General features: G+C 40.8%; 1 protein-coding gene and 1 long non-coding RNA gene across 2 annotated transcripts in view; one reads left to right on the top strand and one right to left on the bottom strand.

The window, feature by feature from the left end:
* LOC130167374 (uncharacterized) overlaps positions 1-20,364 on the top strand; it is a 161,641-nt gene that overhangs the window by 23,830 nt on the left and 117,447 nt on the right. The gene's annotated exons all lie outside the window — the stretch shown is intronic.
* The window catches only part of rtn4rl1b (reticulon 4 receptor-like 1b), a 137,722-nt gene continuing 124,783 nt past the window's right edge, over positions 7,426-20,364 (bottom strand). The window contains exons 2-3 of the mRNA XM_056373481.1: positions 11,179-11,630; positions 7,426-10,545 (exon numbers count right to left, since the gene is read on the bottom strand). Coding sequence (XP_056229456.1) covers positions 9,652-10,545; positions 11,179-11,630 — 1,346 coding nt within the window. The 3' untranslated portion in view covers positions 7,426-9,651. The remainder of the gene's footprint in view (positions 10,546-11,178; positions 11,631-20,364) is intronic.

Here is a 20,364-nt window from a genome sequence, read left to right as displayed (position 1 = left end):
AAAATCTGTCTCCATGCAGAAACAGTGTGGTGTGATTAAAAAAGTTAATTTAGTTGTGTTGAGTTAATCAGCAGTTGGTGATTTCCTGAGGAATTTTCTTTTAAAGAACTTCATAGTTCAAAGGAAAAGATGCCATTGCAGTGTGTCGAACTATTTCTTGGTCAAGACCAGTAACTTTGTGCAGCTTCCGCTGATTGCTGTCCAACCTTTCCCAACCAAGAAATAGTCTGACAGATAATCCCCTGTTGAATGGTGATTTTATCTGTTTTCCTCTTTGTGTTAAATAGTGAGATTTAGAACTGCTGGTACGTGGATTTTATTGCCTTTGAACAGACCCTGTTGTCAGTCTTTGTGCTAAGCTAACCGTCTCCTGGCTGCAGCTTCATATTTAAAGTACAAACATGAAAACATGACAGGAAAACAAACAAACGTGTTTCCCCAAAAACTTTTCCTTTAAACTCGAGTAAATATTCATTCATTATTCATATGATTTCTTAGCTTTTCATTTCATTGGTGTCTGTAGGCAAATTTCACACTTTTGCCTGTTGAGGCAACCTGCTGTGCACTGACTAAAGACTGTCGAGTTCGTACCAGCACTTAATTGGAGGTGCACCAATTGCCCACTTTAACACCTAATTGTACAGTTTATTTGAACAATTATTAGCATTAAAATTGTGAGTGTCTTTCAGGGGAATATTTCTAACGTGGGAATTAAAGAACTACACAATATTGCCATAACTTTTCATTGTCCAACATAATTTCAAAAATTAAAAAAAAAAGGTAGTGTAATTATTTTCCAAGTCCCTTGTCAACATAAGATGTACCCATTAAGTGATTTATTAATACAGTGTCATTTTTGTATATAGAATAATACACATGCTGCAATTTAAAGCGTCAATGGAACAAGCTCTTTATTTAACAGTTCACTGGTGACTATTTTGCTTTGTTCATGAGCGCTGCTGCTGTATGAGAGGGAGTTGGTATTTCTAACCCCTGAGTTGTGACAAATGGAGGTTCACAAGTTAAAAAAATTGGCCTGATTGGGGAGATTACAAAGGTCACTGAATCTCTTTCTGTTTTGACCACAGGACTATCACAGCCCTACGGCATTTTTTGCACATAATGTTAAAGTCTGACAGATGCACACTCTGAGCTCTTAAGCTCATGCCAGTAAGTGGTGTTTCTACGCTTTTTGAATGAAATACTCTCAGTGTAAGATGTAGTCACAACCATTGTTAGAAGTGAATCTATAGTATATCAAAAAAAAAAAACATGTATGTAGAGGAATACATATGAAGTTGTTGCCTCCTGTTCATTGGGCTGCTTTAAAGTTCCTCTCCAGACATGGAGATTAATATTTTGTTTAACATGGGTTTCCCACATAAAGAGTGAAACAAAAATGGGAAAACTGGGGCTGGAAGCACATCTACGCTTATGTTCTCATTGAGCAATTCTGGATCAGGTCTTGTTTCGCTGCTTGTTCCAGGTTGAAGGTTAAAGAGCAGAGCACATCAAGGTTGTTAGCAGAGGAAACCTCAGAGAGACTCAGCCACATGCTTGAGCCTCAGTCAGACCCAGACTCTGAGTTTTTGAGGAGTTTATTGTGATCAAAATCAGCAACTAAGATCTGTTTATGTAGAATTGGTCATAGCGGTCAGTACGAAGCCTTGTCGGCAATGACTCTCTCTCTCTCTCCATTCCTCTCTCCTGCTTTCTATCCTCAGTGTGTCTTATATCTTATGTTATTCCTCTGCCTCCTTTAATAATAATGATACATGTACTGAAAGTAGTTTATTCGCTGTAATGGAGGCGAGCCTCTGTGTATTGGAAGCGCTCCTGCAGTTCCTGAACCAGAGTGGGTCGGTAGACTGCGGCTTCGCACTCTGCTGATCATTGGTGGAGATATTGTCTCAGTCAGTCAGTGACATTTTTAGATTATAGGGCTTGCCCTGCTGTTGCAGTCCAACCATAAACACCATATGGACAACTTAATATTAAGAAGTTACGACTCCTTCTGATGAAAATTAACATATTCAGTAGTTTTATTTGACCTTTTTGTCTCTGTGCAGCCGTTATACCGAAATATCTGCATGCATTCAGTTCAGAACATCAGCAGCCCTAAGAGGACAGAATAAAATCCTGCTGCAGAGAAGTTTTCTCTCTGTCAGATCCGCCAGAGAAGTGATTAATTGTAGGGGGGGGGGGGTGGTGCTGTGTGTGTCATTAGCCTCTTGACTGGAGCGTGGACCCCTCCAGGAGTGATGGGTTCCATGGCTGCTTCACACTCAAAGAATGACATCTCTGTTTCTCAGGCGTCCTCGATTGATTGTGTGTGTTAATTGTAGGCATTGATCAGAACAAAAGCAGGCCAAAGAGCCTGTTGAAAAGAAAAGAAAAGCTCGAGCAGTGGTGCTGTCTTACAGGGGAATTAAAGTTTGATACAGTGTGGTTTTTACGTTCATAAAATTGTGCTCTAGTTACTTACTGAGATCTAGGAATGAAGTGACATCTGAAAAAAAGAAATGTGGTGGGACAAGAAATGTGGGCAATCATGGTGATTCAGGTTTTAAACAAACCTCCAGGTTTCCAGGTCCAGCTCTGCATGCACACAATTCTGGGTGGGCTTTCTGTCGGCATGCACGGGATGCGTCTGCTGGAGATAATCTGTTGCCGTTCTAACCAGCGTGCCAATGTCCACCACACGAGTCAGTGGAGCGTCTCCCTCGCAGCTCACGCACAGCCCCTCTCTCTGCTCCACTATTTTTACACACAGCATCTGCCAGAGCAGCTCGCATCTCTGAAGCATAGAACTCACTTTTGAATGGATATATAAATGCCTAGATTTATTAACTGCCTTCTTTAGTTGCAGATTTTTCGTCTTTTGTCCTGTCTTGTCTTTATATGTCAGGTCTTATATAGAGTCTGTGAAGAAGGGGACGGAATGCAATGTATTGTTTTGAGTATAAAAACCAAAAATTCTGGCTGATCAAATCTAAAACATGTATGATATGTGGATGCTGCAGAACAGACTTCTGGAACTGGACATTTGAACTGTGATAGAGATGTGGTGGTGGCTAACCCGTTTACTTTTCATTTCCAACCAGCCCAATCATCTCACCATTTGTTTCTTGCCTTGTTGGTCTTTGTTCCCGCAGTTTCTGTGTGTTCACAGATCCCAGTAATTTCTTTGAGTGCAATATTATCATAACCAATAGAAATAGTGGCAAAAAAAAGTTCAATGTTGTCATAAACCAGAATTTTCCTTTTTGAAAAGCGGCTCTTTCAAAAAGCTTAAACTTTCTGGTAAATCATGCAGCTGAAGCCATGGGCACTACAGAGCTCACACCACTGTAAAATCAGCAACAGGGAAAAGTGATTCATGAAAGTAACACTGCACTAACCAGCCCCTTCCCTCCTCCATCTACAGACAACCAAAAAAAAAAAAAAAATCATTTAACCTAGATGTATTGTTATGGAGAGACATGCCACGCTGACTTTCAGTAAATTTTTTTTTGCATATTCTGTCTGACTTAAGGTCAAACACGAGAGGATTTGTGAGTCTCTAATCCATGCAGTTGGTGGTGCGGCCTTGGGCTGCTCAACTCCTCTCAGTTTAGTATGCAGGCTGGCTGGTTTGGAGAATTGGAGCACACCAGCGCTCTGGGGGAATTTTAAGCTAAATAAATAGACAAAATAAAAGAGCTGGAATAAGAAAGGGTTTTATGGAGAAAGAGGTGATATTAGCTTTGTGATTGAGTGGGGAGAGTGGGACTCGGAGAAGGCGAGGGAATGGAGAGTCGCACTATAGGTGCAAGTGTTGTGGCGTTTTGTGGTGTTTCTCCTCTTAATTATCATGTCCTCCAGTGTGTCGTCTCCCTTCCCAGCTCACCCACTTTCTTCATCTCCTTTTCAATTTTCTAATTGCTTGGTTTTAATTAAAGCCACACAGCAATGACAGTGCATCAATTAAAAGCCAAGAAATGGGCACAGATAGTCAATGGCTGCGTTTTTGTTGGGGAGGTGGTGGTGGTTGGTATTCCTGTCAAGAGTGCGTTGTATCCACAGTACTGTCAGCCCTTAGGATGAAACAACAAGCTGCCTCACTCAGCATGAATAAGTGATGTGAAATCTCACATGCCGCTGCATATGGGGAGGCTCCTTAGTGTTTTGTGGTTTATTTCTTATTTGTTTCTCACCTCTTTTCTTCTGTGTCATAACATGACATGTGACATCACCTGTCTGTTTGTGTATCATTTCCCCAGCCCGCTCTCCTCCCTCTAACCTTTCAATTACTGACGTCCTGTAGCCTCTCGCTCTCTCTCTCTCTCGCTCTCTCTCTCTCTCCGCTCCTCTCATTTTCTTAATGATACCGCATTCCACACTTTAGAACTTATTTCTCCTCATCCCATCTTTTAATTATGTAGCAGCGTTTTGGCTCCGGCTTCTAACGATACAGTCGGCGGCCTACCTGTTTTTACACAGGGGATTTTCCAGCTGAACTGGGTCCTAACTGTATGTATACGCTGATCGCTCCTAGATTTCTTGTGCAGTGAGACAATTACAATTACGTCCCTGCCTTTGATGTGCTTTCCAAAGAAGTGGGTCAATTCAGATGAGAGTTTCTATGAGTCAGATTCTAATTTACCTCCAAGTTGAGGAAAATAAAACTGCTCTTTGTAAAACTTTGTAAAAGACAAGCTGGAAATAATCATCACAATACTTGCCATTTATTTTCAGCTTTTTATTTGCATTTACTCCATCTTCATCAGTCCAGCAAAAAGTGCAACTAGTTTGCTTTTCAAAATTCCTGCTTTAGAGAAGCTCAGTGAGCTCGCCAGTGGTTACTTTGGCGAAGCAGACTTTATTATAAATTGATATCAAAGTAAAATGCTCATTTCTAATGAGTCTATAGAATTTGCAGAATTAACGTTGAATAAATAACAGACAAGGTAAAGACTTTAAAAAATCTTTCTTTAGTTTTTTGTTTTCCAAATATAAACACATTTTCAAAAGGTTGTGTTTCAAAATAGTCAAATAATAATCTGAACTCAAGGTCCGCTCATTAGCTTTTTCAGACTGTCAAACAACGTCTAATGGACCTGGCTCAGTCGCTATCATGAGACTTAGAGATGTGGAACATTGGTCACATGATAACAGGTGGCTGCTGGGAGGAGATGGTTATCCCCGTCATGATGGGTGTGAATGTGCTCGCTGATCTTTCTCTGGCTGTCCAGTGTCTCCTTGTCAACAATGTTGGCTTCAACCCCAGTTGATGCTGTGACCAGAGCTGACACTCGAAGCATCTAGCCAGCGTTTTCAATTCTCAAGGAGCAGACACTTACCACAGAATTTCAACAGCTTAAAAGAATAATCTGACCTTTTGGCAAATACACTAATTTGCTTTCTTACCAAGATTTAGAGTAGATGAGAAGTTCAGTAACACTCTTATGTCTCTACGTTAGAAATTAAGCTGCAGCCATAGACTGGAAATGGGGCTAAATAGCGAGCAATGGTAATAAAACCTCCCAGCATCCTCCCAGAACCTTTAAGGCTCACTAATTAACATTTTGCGTGTTGTTGTTTTAAACCTTGCAAAAAGGAAAATAAACTGTGAGCTAGAGGAACACTGAAGCGGTGTACAATGTTACGATCAGCAGCTGTAGGGAACACAGAATGGAGCCCGGACAAGAGACTAAATGCTGATGCAGATCTCATGATCTTCAGCAGATGGCTCGGATGTCTTCATGTTCAGTGGTTGTATATTGGCAGGATCGTAGCGCATGACTTGGTTGGAAGCTTGTAAATTGATCTTGACACATTCTGATCCCAAGGTCAAAAATGAACCTCCATTTTTAAATTGAGTAGTTTAAGCACCAGTTTACCAGGCTGTTAAACTAACTCTGCCAAGAGTCGGTTCATAATTTATTCAAATGAATCTTTTTAGAACTATTTTAACAATTTCCCGGCTTCCATATGAAGTTAAAACTCAGCCTTGCCATTAATTTAACCTACAGTCAGTAAACTGTAAAGTGCATATAAAAATGTAAAATGTTCCATTCACTGCAAATAAGCACTTTCATCCTCAGCTTTATGAAATTCTGTGCACGTCACTTTAGTAAGTGCATGTTTCCATCTTTTTTTTTTTTTCTTTTCTCGACATTACAGTGATGGATGTTTATGTGCATGCGAACAAGCTTATTAGAGAATCCACACCCCATCAGCCCCTGCAAATAGTTACAAATGGATGCAGGGGTGTCTCATTTTTCCTGTTGATCATTTAACATCTCATTCAGCTCATTCAAACATGGTAAATAGAAAATCACTCCTTGGACTCTTAAATCGGCGTCCAGAAGAATCTGCATATACGCTACATTTTTGGATGCATTTGGTTCCATTAAAACGAAAAGATTTTTCACATGATGAGAAGCATTTAACTGCGTACATCATCATCATCAGCAAAACCAGAAAACTTGCAAAATGAAAACCAGTATGAGTGTGCCAACTCGTTAAAAATGTAGTGTGATAAAACGGATGCGTCTTTATGAATTTCATTTAATTGTTTCACTTTCAGGTTTTGGACTGTTCCGGGAATAAAACGTTTAAACAGCCAAAACGCAGGGTTTTTGTGAGTAATGTAAAGCAGAAAAACATTGTGAGCTGCAGAGTTAGAGTAGCTACGCCAGATGCCAGACCTGCTATCAATTTAAATATAATTACACAGCACTCTCATCCATGCATATAACCTCTCCTTCTGTGCTCATTTATCATTTAACAGAATTTGAGGAAAAAAAAGTAAAATTGAACACTTACTTGTGGATCAATTTCTATCATGGTGAGGGATATTTAGAGAAGAGGAAATGGAATTTATGTTCTAAAGGCCCATTAATAATAATAGCTTGGAATATCTACAGATTCCATGTGACACTTTCATTAATATCCTTAGTGCTTTTAAATGATTTATTGAACTGCAGTATATCACACCACAGTATGCATGTCGTCTTTGAATTTTCCTTTTTTGTCCAGGTTGGTCGGGAACTTATTTCATGTTGAACTTCTGTGTGCTGTTGATAACATGGGCTTTTTCAAATCCCATTTGTAGCCCAAACTTTCACTAATATTTACACAGTATGCTGTACATAAATCCTAGATGTGTACAGGAAGAGTGGATCTGTTTTGTAAAAAGCAGCCATACAGTAGTTTAGCCGGCAAGTTCTGATCAGCAGAGACAGATTGCACAGCAGAGCAAAGATAGAGGAGGAAACAGGGTGGAAAAAAGCTAAATTTGCTGACAGAATCAATTTTTGGTTTAAATGAATTAAAAGGAAAGAGAGGCAGGGAAAGGGGGGATTGAGAATGTGTTTTACTTTCACCAAATGAGCCTATAAAGCCTTTAAATGCAGCAATAAATAGACTCAAACTGCAACGGTAGACATAAGAAGATATAGATTTTAATATCTTTATAAACATTTTTGTACTGTTGTTCTCTGATGATAACTTACTGAACAATTGAATTATGGCAAAGAAAGAAGATGAGTAAGCATACAGTAGAACAAGAAAGAGAGTGAGGTGAGGAATTGTGCATTGACAAATAAAAGGTTCTAAAAAATATAACATGAAAAATACGTAAATAAACAAATCACCAGAAAATCAAAAATCGAAAGGCTCCCCCTGACGGGAGGAGCAGAAAACCCTGTTATCATCATTGATGTCACTTATATTGTTTTTCTCATAGTAATACAGTAAATGATTAATATCAGCACTGCAAGAAGTCCTCCATTGTCTCCATTGTTACTGTTACAGTTCACATCATTGATACAAACACCATCTTATCGGTAGATTTAAGGGAGGCACAAAAGCTCCAGAAGTACAGCAAGATGTCCCGTAATTGTCCATCTGTCAGTCTGCATTGTGCCGCATTCCCTTGTTACTTCAGAAGCGATTGTCTCGGTCTTGGATCCTCACATCCATGGACAATCACGTCAGTTAATTAGGAGGCATAATTCTCTCTGCATGATCCCTGTTTTGCCATGCTCCATTCAAACTGTTTTTTGAATGTTTTATTTTTATTTTTTTTTTATTTTTTTCTTTTTTTTGATCACGAGTCATTTAAGGTACACACACATTTTTTTCTCCAGTCTTGTTCTTGTATTCCTTTTGAAGTTCGGTAATTAAGAAAAAAATGCGTTCCTCATATTCTCAATGAGGAAAGTATGCCCTCGCTGAGGAGGGATCAGTTCAGCACAACCTCACTGGGAAACTGAGAAAGCCCCATCTGACCCTCGACCTCTAAGGCTCCTGTTGGCCCTGCAGCAGGGATCCATCTCTAGGTCCATTTTGTGTCTTAGAAAAATCAAATGAACAACATCTGACACGAGATATAGACAGACTCTTCAATATTCACAGCTTGATCTCCCAGAGACACACAGTTTTTCCAAGCAAATGAAAATAGCGCATGGCAGTCCTCGTCGTGTTGAGACAATTAGCAGCTTATTATTCAGTTGCACAGGAGGAGAAAAGTGGTTGAAATGAAGATGGAAGCAGAGTTGTGTGCAGAAATGCAATACGAAATACAGTTACATAGTGTACCACTAACAAGGCTGAGTCCTTACCGCAGCCGCCTGGTTTCAATTCCAACCCGGACCCTTTGCTGCATGTCATCCCCTCTCTCTCTCTCTCTCTCTCTCTCTCTCTCTCTCTCTCTCTCTCTCTCTCTCTCTCTCTCTCTCTCTCTCTCTCTCTCTCTCTCTCTCTCTCCTTGCCTTTCCTGTCACTCTCTACTGTCTATCAAAAAAAAAAAAAAAGCAGAAATGTAAAATAAAAACATAAAAAATAAAATAGGCAGAAAGGTTGGAACAGCACCTGGAAAAAAAGCCTGCAATAATGTAGAGAGTAGTTGTTGTGATTTGTTAGAGCTTCATACGGTGTACGAGCTAACTGGTTGTTCTGTTTATGGCCTTGAAACACCTGTGGCTATAGATTTCCATTCTGTAACAAGAATGACACATTCTTATGTCTGACTCTGACACTAACAATTTATTGCCATGCTTACACTTTACCTCTGTTTATGAGAAGCACTTGCAGCTTGTTACGGACCTGCAGGAAGAATGAGAGCAAGATGGGGCCGATACCGAACGCTTTTACGTGCTTTCATTTTGTTCCTTCTTGCTAACGATTTACAAACAATGGACTGAAAATTAAAGCTGGACGGAGCGCTTGAAGACCGAGCTCATCTGTCTCAGAGCTAACTGGCTAAGAAGTTTTACCTCACTTGCTCAGTTATCTCTTGCTCTCTTTACACCAACTTTTGGTTATCCGAGCTCCAGTTGAGTGAAAAAACCAAAGTTAAAAAAAAATAGATGCCAGGACATATGAAGATGAAATCATACTGGCTTAAGTGGCAGTGCAAGCTTGGTCTGTATTCATCTTTTCATTCTCAGTCCCTCCGATTTTTGTGCTGTGAGTCTCTCTGTTGTAGATGTTTGATGCTTTGTTTGAGTCTGAACAGTAAAGCTCCCTACACAACATTTACACATATAATCACACTCACACACACATACATAAAAGACACACAGGCCTTGTAGTGCAGGAGCAAGAGAGGGTTTGAGGGCTGTGTTTTTTTTTGTGATTAGCATTTGCCAAACCCTCTGAAGGTCAGCGGAGAATATAGTCAATATTTGCTGTTATCAAGGCCACAAAGAGGGCGTACACATGTAGTAAGGACCGGGATAAGGTTGCCCTATTGTTGGCTTGCTGAACCCCACTAGGGGGGCGAACAGTGGTCCGCGGAGTGCACTTGTGCTTCCTCCTTGTGACGGTGCCGTCTGGGGACGTGTGGTCATGTTTCCCCCCGTCTGTGAAATCTGGGGAGGAATCCTCCTTGTCTGCCATGACCTCCTTTGAGTGGTGAACCTCATTGTCACCCTTCCCCTTGCTCACCCTGTTACGAGGCTTTGTGCAGTTCCGAGAACGGCCGGGCCTCGAGGGGTGCACTATGTGGGTCTGCCCTCCAGACCCCACCGCTACACCGCGATTCATAGACGGGTTCACCGTGCCAGATAAATTGTTAGTCTGGGCTCTGGACTCAGAGCTAGGAACAGTTGGTGAACAGTTGGGGAAGTCCTCCTTGCGCAGCTCTTTCAGGTCTTTCCCAACCATATTAGCCGGTGCCTGGCAACCCACTGAAGACGTTGAACCTCGGAAACGCTTCAACCACTCCCATAGCGACAGGGCTTTGCAGTCACATGACCACGGGTTGTCGTTGAGGCGCAGGTATTCTAGGGCGGGCAGCATGTCCAGGCACTGTCCAGACAGCTGTATCAGGGAGTTGTTGAACAGGTAGAGGGTGGTGAGACGTTTCAGGTCATGGAAGGCCAGGCGGTCGACCCACTCAATCTGGTTTTGGTGCAGAAGCAGTCGGTCCAGGGCTCGAAGGCCTCTGAAGGTGTTCTGGTTAAGGCTCCACAGACGGTTTCCATGCAGGAACAGGTGGCTGAGGTTGTGGAGGTCCATAAACGTGTCATCCTGCAGGAACTTCAGATGATTATCCTGAAGAGACACAGAGCATGCAAACACAAGATTATATATTACGCAATGTTTTCATTCTAATATTATTGTATTGTATTACTGTAACTTAAATTTTTGTCTACACAGTTTGTGAGTTTATGAGCAACTACTGTTCTGAGCAACTGGACACAACATTGGAACAAATTAAATATTCACTGTGATCATCCGTTCAAATTCAAAATTCTCATTCAGTAAGTGATAACGGCGTGTGTCTTGTACTCCAGTGGTGGGTGTTCTGTCTGACCCATTTGCATGCCCTGTTGCCTTTAGTAAACAAGGCTATTGTTGTTATGTAACACTGGTGAGCAGTTCTGAATGGGTAATCTTGATATAATAGCATCTGAGCAATGTGTGGAACAGTGGAAGCATTTTGGATTTGATACCAAAAAATTATGGATGTGGGGAAGGTTGTTTGCTGTTGTAAAACGCAACAGCCTTACAATAAAATTAACTTGTCATTCATTTGAGGCAGCACTGCACATATACACTACATTTACTCAATAACATAGTTTAGGATTAGGCTACGTGGGTTGTGTAAGAATGAATTAGGTATTAGTTTAAGTGACAGCCCTACGAGGGTCTTAGTGGTAAAATAAAACTATGAATGAAGTGTACCTGCAAGTAGAGATACTGCAGATTTCTGAGGCCTTGGAAGATGTTATTAGGAAGTGAACTGAGTCCACATCGGTACAGGTGTAGCGCATTGAGCCGACTCAGCCCGTGAAAGGTGTCTTCAGCCAAGGAGCGCAGGTGGCGGTTGTCTCCCAGATCCAGCTCCTCCAGCAGTGTGAAGCCGTGGAAGGTGGAGGGCTCGATGTACGTGATGTTGTTGGAGTAGATCCAGAGAGTGACTGTGTTGGAGCTGAAGTGGCCCCGGAGTAAGCGATGGATCTTATTGTTCTGTAAGAAGATGCGCTCACTGTCAGGAGGAATGCCTTCAGGGACCGACAGGAAGTTGTGGGCTTGGCAGGAGACGGTGCTGGGTGCAGTGTAGCAGATACAGTGACGAGGGCACGACCAGGAAAACTCGAGTCCACAGAGAACGAGCAGGAACTCAAGCCCGCAGCCTGCAGTGAGCACACACGAACACACACACACACCCACACACACACACACACACACACACACACACACGGGTTGAGAGAGATTAGAGACATACATCACACACAAGCACAGACACACACAGAGACGGGAAAGAAAAAGGAAAATGCATTAAGTGCATAATTCATTTTAACTTTAAAGTTGGAGTCAGTGACTTCTTGTCTAGTTCAAAACCTGAAAAGGAGAAACATATATATACAAACAACATTATGCTAACATGCTAATGTGCAGCATTTCCTCTCTTATCAGTTCAGCTCATGGCACAGACCACACTACACATATGGACCTTCTCTGTCACAGTTAGCAGGCCAAAATCTACTGAGTTCATTTAGGCCCACAGTGAGGAGTCTGTTGAAGAGAGCAAACAATGACACCTGCTCCAGTGAGTCACACGATGTCCCTGTCAGGCTGATTGGATCCCCAGTGCAACACTCTGATTGGACACACATGCAGCCATTTCATTTCCCCTTTCCAATATTCTGCCACCTTAGGGAGATGTGCTATTAAGAATCCAGTCCCTTCCCTGAGTCCATTGGCACTACTTTGCAGTGAGCGGAGGCTGTCATCAGTCCGTTTGTGTTGTTAAATGGGGCATGGAATGCTTATTTAAACTCGTAGTAAGCTTCTCTGAGGCGCTTTCTGATCAGTGACATGATTCCCCAGATCCTTGAGATGGGAGATGTGACTTATCCACAATCTCATCTGAAATGAGCACAAGTCACCCCCCCATCATGAAAGTTCCATCTGACAACCCCTGGCTGTCTTCTGCTCAATTTATTATTCACAGCATAGCAGACGCCAGATTCACTGCCTCTAATCGATAGGCCTCTGTTGCCTTTTAACACGCCCTGTAATCCTGGCTCTTTTATGCTGGAAATTCAGGAGCTGCAGAATTACTCTCCACCAAGAGACAGGCGTATTTATCTGAATGTATTTTCTCGCCAAACTGTGGCTAAGCTGTGACATTCAGCGTCTGACTCCACTGACCTTTAACAGTAATTCTGTGTCTAGTTGCGGAGCTGGAGCACGGAGCTGCGTGCCACCTGAACAGGAGTGTGCTCGTGCACGGATCTAATCCTATTTGTTAAGCCCTTCCACTGGGCAACAATGGAAATGCATGCATCCTTATAAACCAGAACTGCACCCACTAAATGAGGCGATTCTTCACGGTTGAACACTGTCAAAAGGTTGAACGTGAGAGTGTGATCACATGTGCAGGTGAAATATTGCGCGCGAGACCATAATGTGCCATGAGAGTGCTACAATAGGCCTTGGATTTATTTAGATTTTTTCATTTTAATGTCATGTCCTGCATCAGGACATGGATCCGTTTAGTATGTTGCTGGCTATATTCACATTTGTGACACCTTCAAGAGCAAACAGGAAAGCTGCTTCACTATTTTGTCACTGTACTTTCTCTCTACTTGCCGTCTCCATGAAGACGTATCAAGCATGGCACCCGCTGACTTAGTAAATGGGTGAGAACATTTTTCATTACTCTTGGGAAATAAAGGTTTGTTTTATTTATCAGATAAATAAGCAAGACAAGACACAGTAAATTTTCCAGCTGCTCTTTGTGGAACATTTGCATAAAGCAGCAGCTACCAAGGTACCTGAGATCCAGCTTTGTAGTCATTTAATTTGGTATTCGCTCCCATTTTATTAGGGCATTGACCCTCACAGGAGTTTCTGTCTTTATAAAGAATGCACAAAATAAAAGAAATGGAATCTGTCTTTTGCTTTTACATTTGTTCTGAATTGAAATGAGACTGGTTTAATTCACTTGCTTTATCATTTCACTCCATGATCATATTATTAAAGGCCTTTAACTATTTCCATTTACTCTTTACTTCATGCATGTCTTCCAGAGAATTAGGTACCAGATGTCTAACAGGAAAATGATCTGAGAAGGCGAGAGACAGACATTGATAAGCGTGATACACAAGGAAAGCGAGGGAATGAGAATGTAGATGCTGCCTAGATAGTGAGGCGGTTTGAATCAGTGATCTGCTAATCATGTTGGACACATAAGGATGCGCCTCCTCTCCTCTCACTCTCCTCAGCTTGTCAGGACAAAGTAATAGATTCTTTACCTTGCTTAATCTATTCCTCTAAAAAGGCTGTTTTTCACTCGCTTTGCCAAAAACCCCTCTCTCTTTGCAGAGGAAAAAACATCGAGAATGAGAACATGGTAGATATAGGGTATAGTGTCTTCCTCTTTTTGTCGCCTATGAACATAATCTTTTAACGTGAATCGCTGTGGAGGCTTTGGAAGACGTGAACTTATGATGTGGATGCTCTTTAGATGCAGCAAGTATCTCATCCAATCTCTGCATGCAGATTGAGTGACTGGAGAGGAGCGTACACAGTTTTCCTTGTTTTCAGCAACACTGAGGGCATCTGTGCTCTCGTTTGCAGCTGGCATAATATGCGCTTCCACTGGAGACTGTAACACCTGCCAGCTCACTCATCTCAGCACCCATGTATTTACGCCGCCGAACACTTCTTTAAATACAGCTGGTAACGGAAAAGGTGCACATACATCCTCACGACGCAGTGTTACAAATATGTGTATGTGTATAAGCTCTCTATACAGTCTCAAGCAGTAACGCGTACGTCAGGTTTGGAACTGAACGGGGCAGATCATGTCCGTGTGACAAGCATAAAAGGCTGAATGACACTTGTTTACAGAGCTTCGAGTTGGGAGACTGTTTTTTAAGCACAGGGGAAAAAATAGGTATTGTGTGGGAATGCTGTCCTTTAAATGAAAATGTAAGAAATTAATGTGTGTCATAACTACATTGTGCACTCACACAATGAGCCATTCAGCCCAAATTGTATTATAAAAATAGCTTTGGACACGACGGAGCGTATATATGCCAATAGTGCCTATTGGAATTTGGCAGAATAAAGGAGCGGCTCTGAAAGAGAGATAATGTGTTTTTGGAAAGGAGAATGCGCAGCTATTTCTGGTAGGAGTCTGGGCTGTGTATTAACACTCTCGTCACAAGTCTTTCACCTCCAAGTCTCTCCCCATGCCGCTTTTCGTCACCCCCTCTTTTTCCTGCCTAATGGTTACTGATGACAGATGCTATTGATAGCTTTTCACAGGGAGAATCACGATTGCCACTGTGACCCCATCTTCACCAAATTCCCTTTTACCTTTGGCAGTATAGAAAGGAGATGGATAAATAAATGAATAAAACAGAATGGTGCAGGTCCCCTGACAGACAATGAGAAGTGACTGAGAAGAATATCAATGAAACATAGTTCACACTAGATTTGCCCTCATGAATAACCCATCTCTGCTAATAGGAGGGAAATGGTATGTCTGTATAGCTGCGTGACTCTGCCCATCATTAGACTGGACAAACTCAATTTCCTGTGTCTCTCCAAAGACCCCGATAAGCACCCTGGTGTTTTCACTCCCGTTATCGGCTGGTTCTAAATAACGTCTCGACTCCGCACTCAGATGGTGTTTACAGTCGTGGAAATGCTCACACTGGTTGGTTAATAATGGTAAACTATGGTGAACTAAACAGTGTGGTGCTAATTGAGGTTTCACTATAGGCCTGTGTGATACTATAAAATTCTAGTGTATTTTATAGAGGAGTAAAGCAAAATTACCATCTGTATCTTTATGTCACAAAAATATCTTACTTATACCATAAGTCTCTTAACAGCCCAGTGGCCACATCATGAGAAGCTGCCTGAAGTTTTTATTATTAAATTTTCTACTGCATTTATTCATATAATAGTTAAGTGGAGCTTCCAATAAAATATACAAAATGACAAAATAAGTAGTGTTGGTAAAGCTACTTTGAAAGCATAACTACCAATTACTTTACACTGGAAATAGTTGAACTACAGCAAATCTTACCCTAAAGAGAAATCTAGTAAACTAAAGCTACAATGTACATTTGATATGAAATTATAACAAAATATAATTCAAAAAATGCCACTCGGTTTAGTTTATTGAAAAAAGTGCAGATGCTCACAAGTCATACATAAACCAAACAAATAAAATACCTCACTATTCATGGGGAAGTGCTGAAGTGTCAGCTTTGGTTTTGTAAACAATAACAGCTTTTGGCCGTGGTGATTGTTCCTCAGTCTCAGGCGCTCTATCCATGATGCCGCTGTCTGAGCACTGAGCAACACCCGCCCTCGGCTTTTGCACTTGCACTACACATAGGCCAAGTGTGTGGTGGAGACTGCCTGATGAATGCATTGCCTGGACATGTCTTCACAGCGGCCAGGATAAAAAGAAAAAGGGGACAGGGCTGGTCAAAGGGGGTTCAATTACAGTAGACAAGCAATGGAAAAATGAAAATTTTCTTTTTTTCTTTTTATGGCCCAAAATTGTTTGTAGTTTGTACTACATAAAAATGGCAAAAAAAAAAGTAATTCAACAACTTAAATCAGTATGCACATATGAATGTAGTTGCACTACCAGCAAGCTACTGCAAAATGTAGTTAAATTACCGGTTTAATCATATGTAGTTCACAAATCCCCAACACTGATAATATGTTGGCCATGTACTTTTGATTTGTATTTGAAGCACACCTTCTAAAAAATAAAGAGAAAAGTGAATTTAAACTGAATCAGTGGAGGTTTTAGCCACGACGGTGACTTTCCTTTTAAAAGTTTGAGTTTGGGAGGAGGCCAGGTTGGTCTGAAGTTTCTATAAATTAAGGTAAAAAAGCTATTGAGCAAAATCGGAAAAGCTCTTTTGGCCATTTTAAATGCACATCTGAGACGGCTCCTAACTTCAGCTCTTTATTTTCCCATCTACTGTCAAGTCATGCAGGGTGCCAGGCTTCAATAGCAGATCATGTGGTAAAAATTAATAATATTGACAGCAATATTACTGCAAAAAAAGTCTTACCTGTTAATATCTAAATTATGTATTTATATTCTCCATTATAGATCCCTCTATATTACTGATCTCTATTATAGGACATTGTTTAATCTCAAGCATCTTTTAATAGACTTTGAAAAAAATCAGGCAATATTAAAAGCACCGATATCTACAATCAGGAGTAACATTTATAAATGATAATTTTGACATAAAATCACTTTGTATTCAAATTAGTTTATATAAGCTTCTATTTCACACAAGCTGAACAAAGCTCTGTAACAGAACATCGGCTTTTGACATTTCTAGTATGGGTCAATGACTGCATATTTATTTTAATTAGCAAGGTTGGAACAAAAGCTCAAATGCAAGTATTTATTCTTAAAGGATAAATAAACAGCAATAATGGCGCACGACTAATATGTTCACTCAAGCTGTTTCTCATCATTTTTAAAGAATGTCTCTGTTGACTTGGTAAACCCACTGATTACGTCCATCATTTTCTGACTGAGCAGCAAACTCACACATGGACAGCCCTGCCGGCAGCTGTGTCCAGGAACACTTCTGCCTGGGAATATTTGTTGTTGTTTTTTCACAGCCAGCCGTGGAATGTAATAGATTTTGTCTCATTTGCTGTTCCCCGGCCCCAGTGCAGGACTCATAAGGTTGTCTGACTGTTCTTCTAGTGAATGAAAGGAAAATGGGAGAGAACAATGACAATGCTGAGATCTCAGAGAAAAGCAGCGGAATAGAATTACTTCAGAAATATATCACTTTGCTGTGATACTCTTTTATATATATTTTATTTATATATATATATATTCTGGTGTAGCAAACATAGACTGTGTGTGTGTGTGTGTGTGTGTGTGTGTGTGTGTGTGTGTGTGTGTGTGTGTGTGTGTGTGTCAGAGCAGCATCATAACTGGTCTCATCTCTTCTCTCACGGTGACACGCTACAAACAAATTGGGTCATACAGAGCTCATAGTGTAATTATTATATACAGTGGATTTACAAAATAACAAGGGTGTCTTCCTGGTGATTTCAAGCCTTTTTTTAGTTTTTGTAAAAATCCTCTTTAGAACTGCCAAAATGTTTTCTTTGTTTCTTTTTCTCTTTTTTTTCCCCTTCTGTGATTGATTTTGAGATTTTATAAGAGAGATCAGTCAACGTTGACCTTAAGTCACCTCATCACTCTTCCTCTTAAAAAGACTTTTTAATACTTTGGACATTCAGGAGATTGTAAATGCTGAGATCATGATGTAGAAGCTTCTCCTCAGGGTTTGTGCTATTGATTTACATTTGGTTGTCGTGTTCCTTTGATCCGTGCTATTTGTGTTGGCACAGAAACTGTAAATTGTCAACACTCTTCAATATTGTCATCACTTCCTGAGCAGTAATTATGATTTGATCATTCTTCTCTCAGTTTGGCCTCACTTCAAGGCGCTGAACTGCCTCATGTTTCTGATTGTATCTCTGCCGAGTCAGAAAATAAGTAAATAAGTAAAAAAGATGAGCTGGAGCCCAGTCATATCAGCAGGTTGGCATAGAGAATGCTAAGTTTCGTAAGGGTTAAATGACCAGTGTGTTCCCCACTGTATTGATATTTATGTCTGCTAAGTGCTATTTTATGGTTGTTTGATATTGTGAGCAGCAGTAATGAGGCGGCCCTGTCGATAAAGGAAATAGAGAGGAGAATAATACGGCTGTGTAGGAAACTATGACAGAGGTCTCTCTCACCTGTAGACACAGGGCAGACACTTGCAACTGCAGAGAGTCGAGGATCTCATTGGTTATAGCGCGGCTCAACACATAAACACATATAAAAGCATCAAGCAGACCAGAGGGAAGTTAAACATGAAAAAGGCTGAGATGATGTGAGTGACAGCAGTGTTTCTCAGGTTGAGGAATCAGAGGGCCTAAAAATAACTCCTCCAAACAAGCTGCGCCATATGGAGCATGTACAGAATAAAGAGGAAGATTTGTGGAGAGTGTGCAGGTGAATAAACCTCATTTATTTCAAAGATGGAATTTGAAGGTGCTGGGAAGCCAGGCAGAGAGGCGGTAGCTGATGGCTGAGCTATCCAGTTGTTTAATACCTACATTTTAATTAACAGACTTAATGGATGTCTAGTAGGTGCTAATTCCACTTTCTTACGTCTGGGAGTGCATCTGCACCTGCTGCTCTTTTACTCTTCACGCCTTCGCAGCATTAGATAGATAGATGCCATATGGGGCGGATGCAAATGCACACACACACAAACACGCATACATACAGTATATACACACACACACACACAGTATCCATGCACACATGTACATACACACACATTAGCCAAATCGCCGCTGTTGGGAGCAACACTCTCAGCCACCAACTACATTAATTCATCATGACAGCACAAAGCCAAATGATTCAAATATATTGCACTCCCTGTGGCGGTATTGCACAGCACTGGCCAAACTAAACTAATGGTTCTGCCAAACCTATATAAATCATCCAAAGTGTATCCATATGTAGTTCCTATACTGTAGTTCCATTAAAGTGATAGAGAGCATTTATAATGCAATTCCCGTTGGTGGAGTGGCTAATAATTATCTTTCATGGTTGATGGTATGCAGCTCTCAGATATAATGTAGGACCTTTAACAAAATGTAGAGAAATCTTTACAGTCTCTTTCACTGTAGACAAGATGGGGTCATAGGCATCGGTGTCATCTCACAAGCTGCTGCTGCTAAAATGGTAAATCTGTCATTAACACATATGGGAAGTTAAATTTGTTTCTAAGTGAAATGACAGCTTCATGTGATTTCTAACAGGCCCTTGTGTGCCCATCCTAGTTATTCAAGAATCTTCAAGAACCACTTTTTTTTGGACGTTTTGCCTAAGAACAATTTGCTTTCAGTGACACTAGTAGAAGTAAAGCAATATTGCCTCCAGGGTCACTGGACAACAAAACCCTCCATCATGATAGAGCTGTGAAAATGAATCAGTTAGCAATCTACAGCGGAGTCTTTGGTCAACAGCAATTTAATTAAGAATTTTGTTCAAAACGTCTCGTAGCACTTGTACTGCTGCAAGTGTAGGAAAAAATAATAATTAAAGAACTTTAGTTAAAGGAGGAAAATAAAGGACCTCGAATTTTACTTTTTATAGATAAAAAATACATTGGTGGTGAAAGCATTCAGTATTCCTCATGTGGCACAAAAGTACCTCACTAACATCAAAATTCAAAATTCCTACCGAAATGTTTTGAGTAGTGAACCGTCTCTTTAAGGAGTGTCGCTGCTGGTTTGAAAGCTGTAGTGAAATGCAGGGTGATTACATCATGGCATCACCTAATACACCGACAAGCAGCAGCTCCCTCTGACATGACTGACTGGTCTTCTACGCTACAGTACTTTATATTCTAATGTCACTGATAGTCTGGATTTAGTGGGCAGAAAACGTAGACTTGATTTGATAAACTCAGGTTTTTTTTTCCTTTGATTAAATAAAATAAATTAAAAATGCTTAATTAACTGTTTAAGTTGCCTTTTTATACATTATCCGCACCGAGCCCATTCAAGGCTCTACTCACATTTGATGCCAGAGTTTTAGTCAGAGTGTGTCAGTCTGTTTGGCTCGTCCAGTTGCTGCGTCTTGTTCAATCATGCGTGTGTGTGTCAATGACAGTGCAGCATGGTCAATCATTGTGCGTCTGTGTCAGGGTGACAGCTGAGTCGTGGTGATGCTGTGTGACAGCGAGCAGACAGGAGGAGAGGAAAGCAGAGAAAGACAAACTTCTTGTTTACAAATTAATTTACACTGTTGAAAACTATTAACTTTTGGGACTACACCTATGC

Source organism: Seriola aureovittata, chromosome 4 (genome assembly GCF_021018895.1).
Source record: "Seriola aureovittata isolate HTS-2021-v1 ecotype China chromosome 4, ASM2101889v1, whole genome shotgun sequence".
Lineage (NCBI taxonomy): Eukaryota > Metazoa > Chordata > Actinopteri > Carangiformes > Carangidae > Seriola > Seriola aureovittata.
Note: the sequence above shows the minus strand (reverse complement) of the source record. Positions and strands in the feature narration are given on the sequence as shown.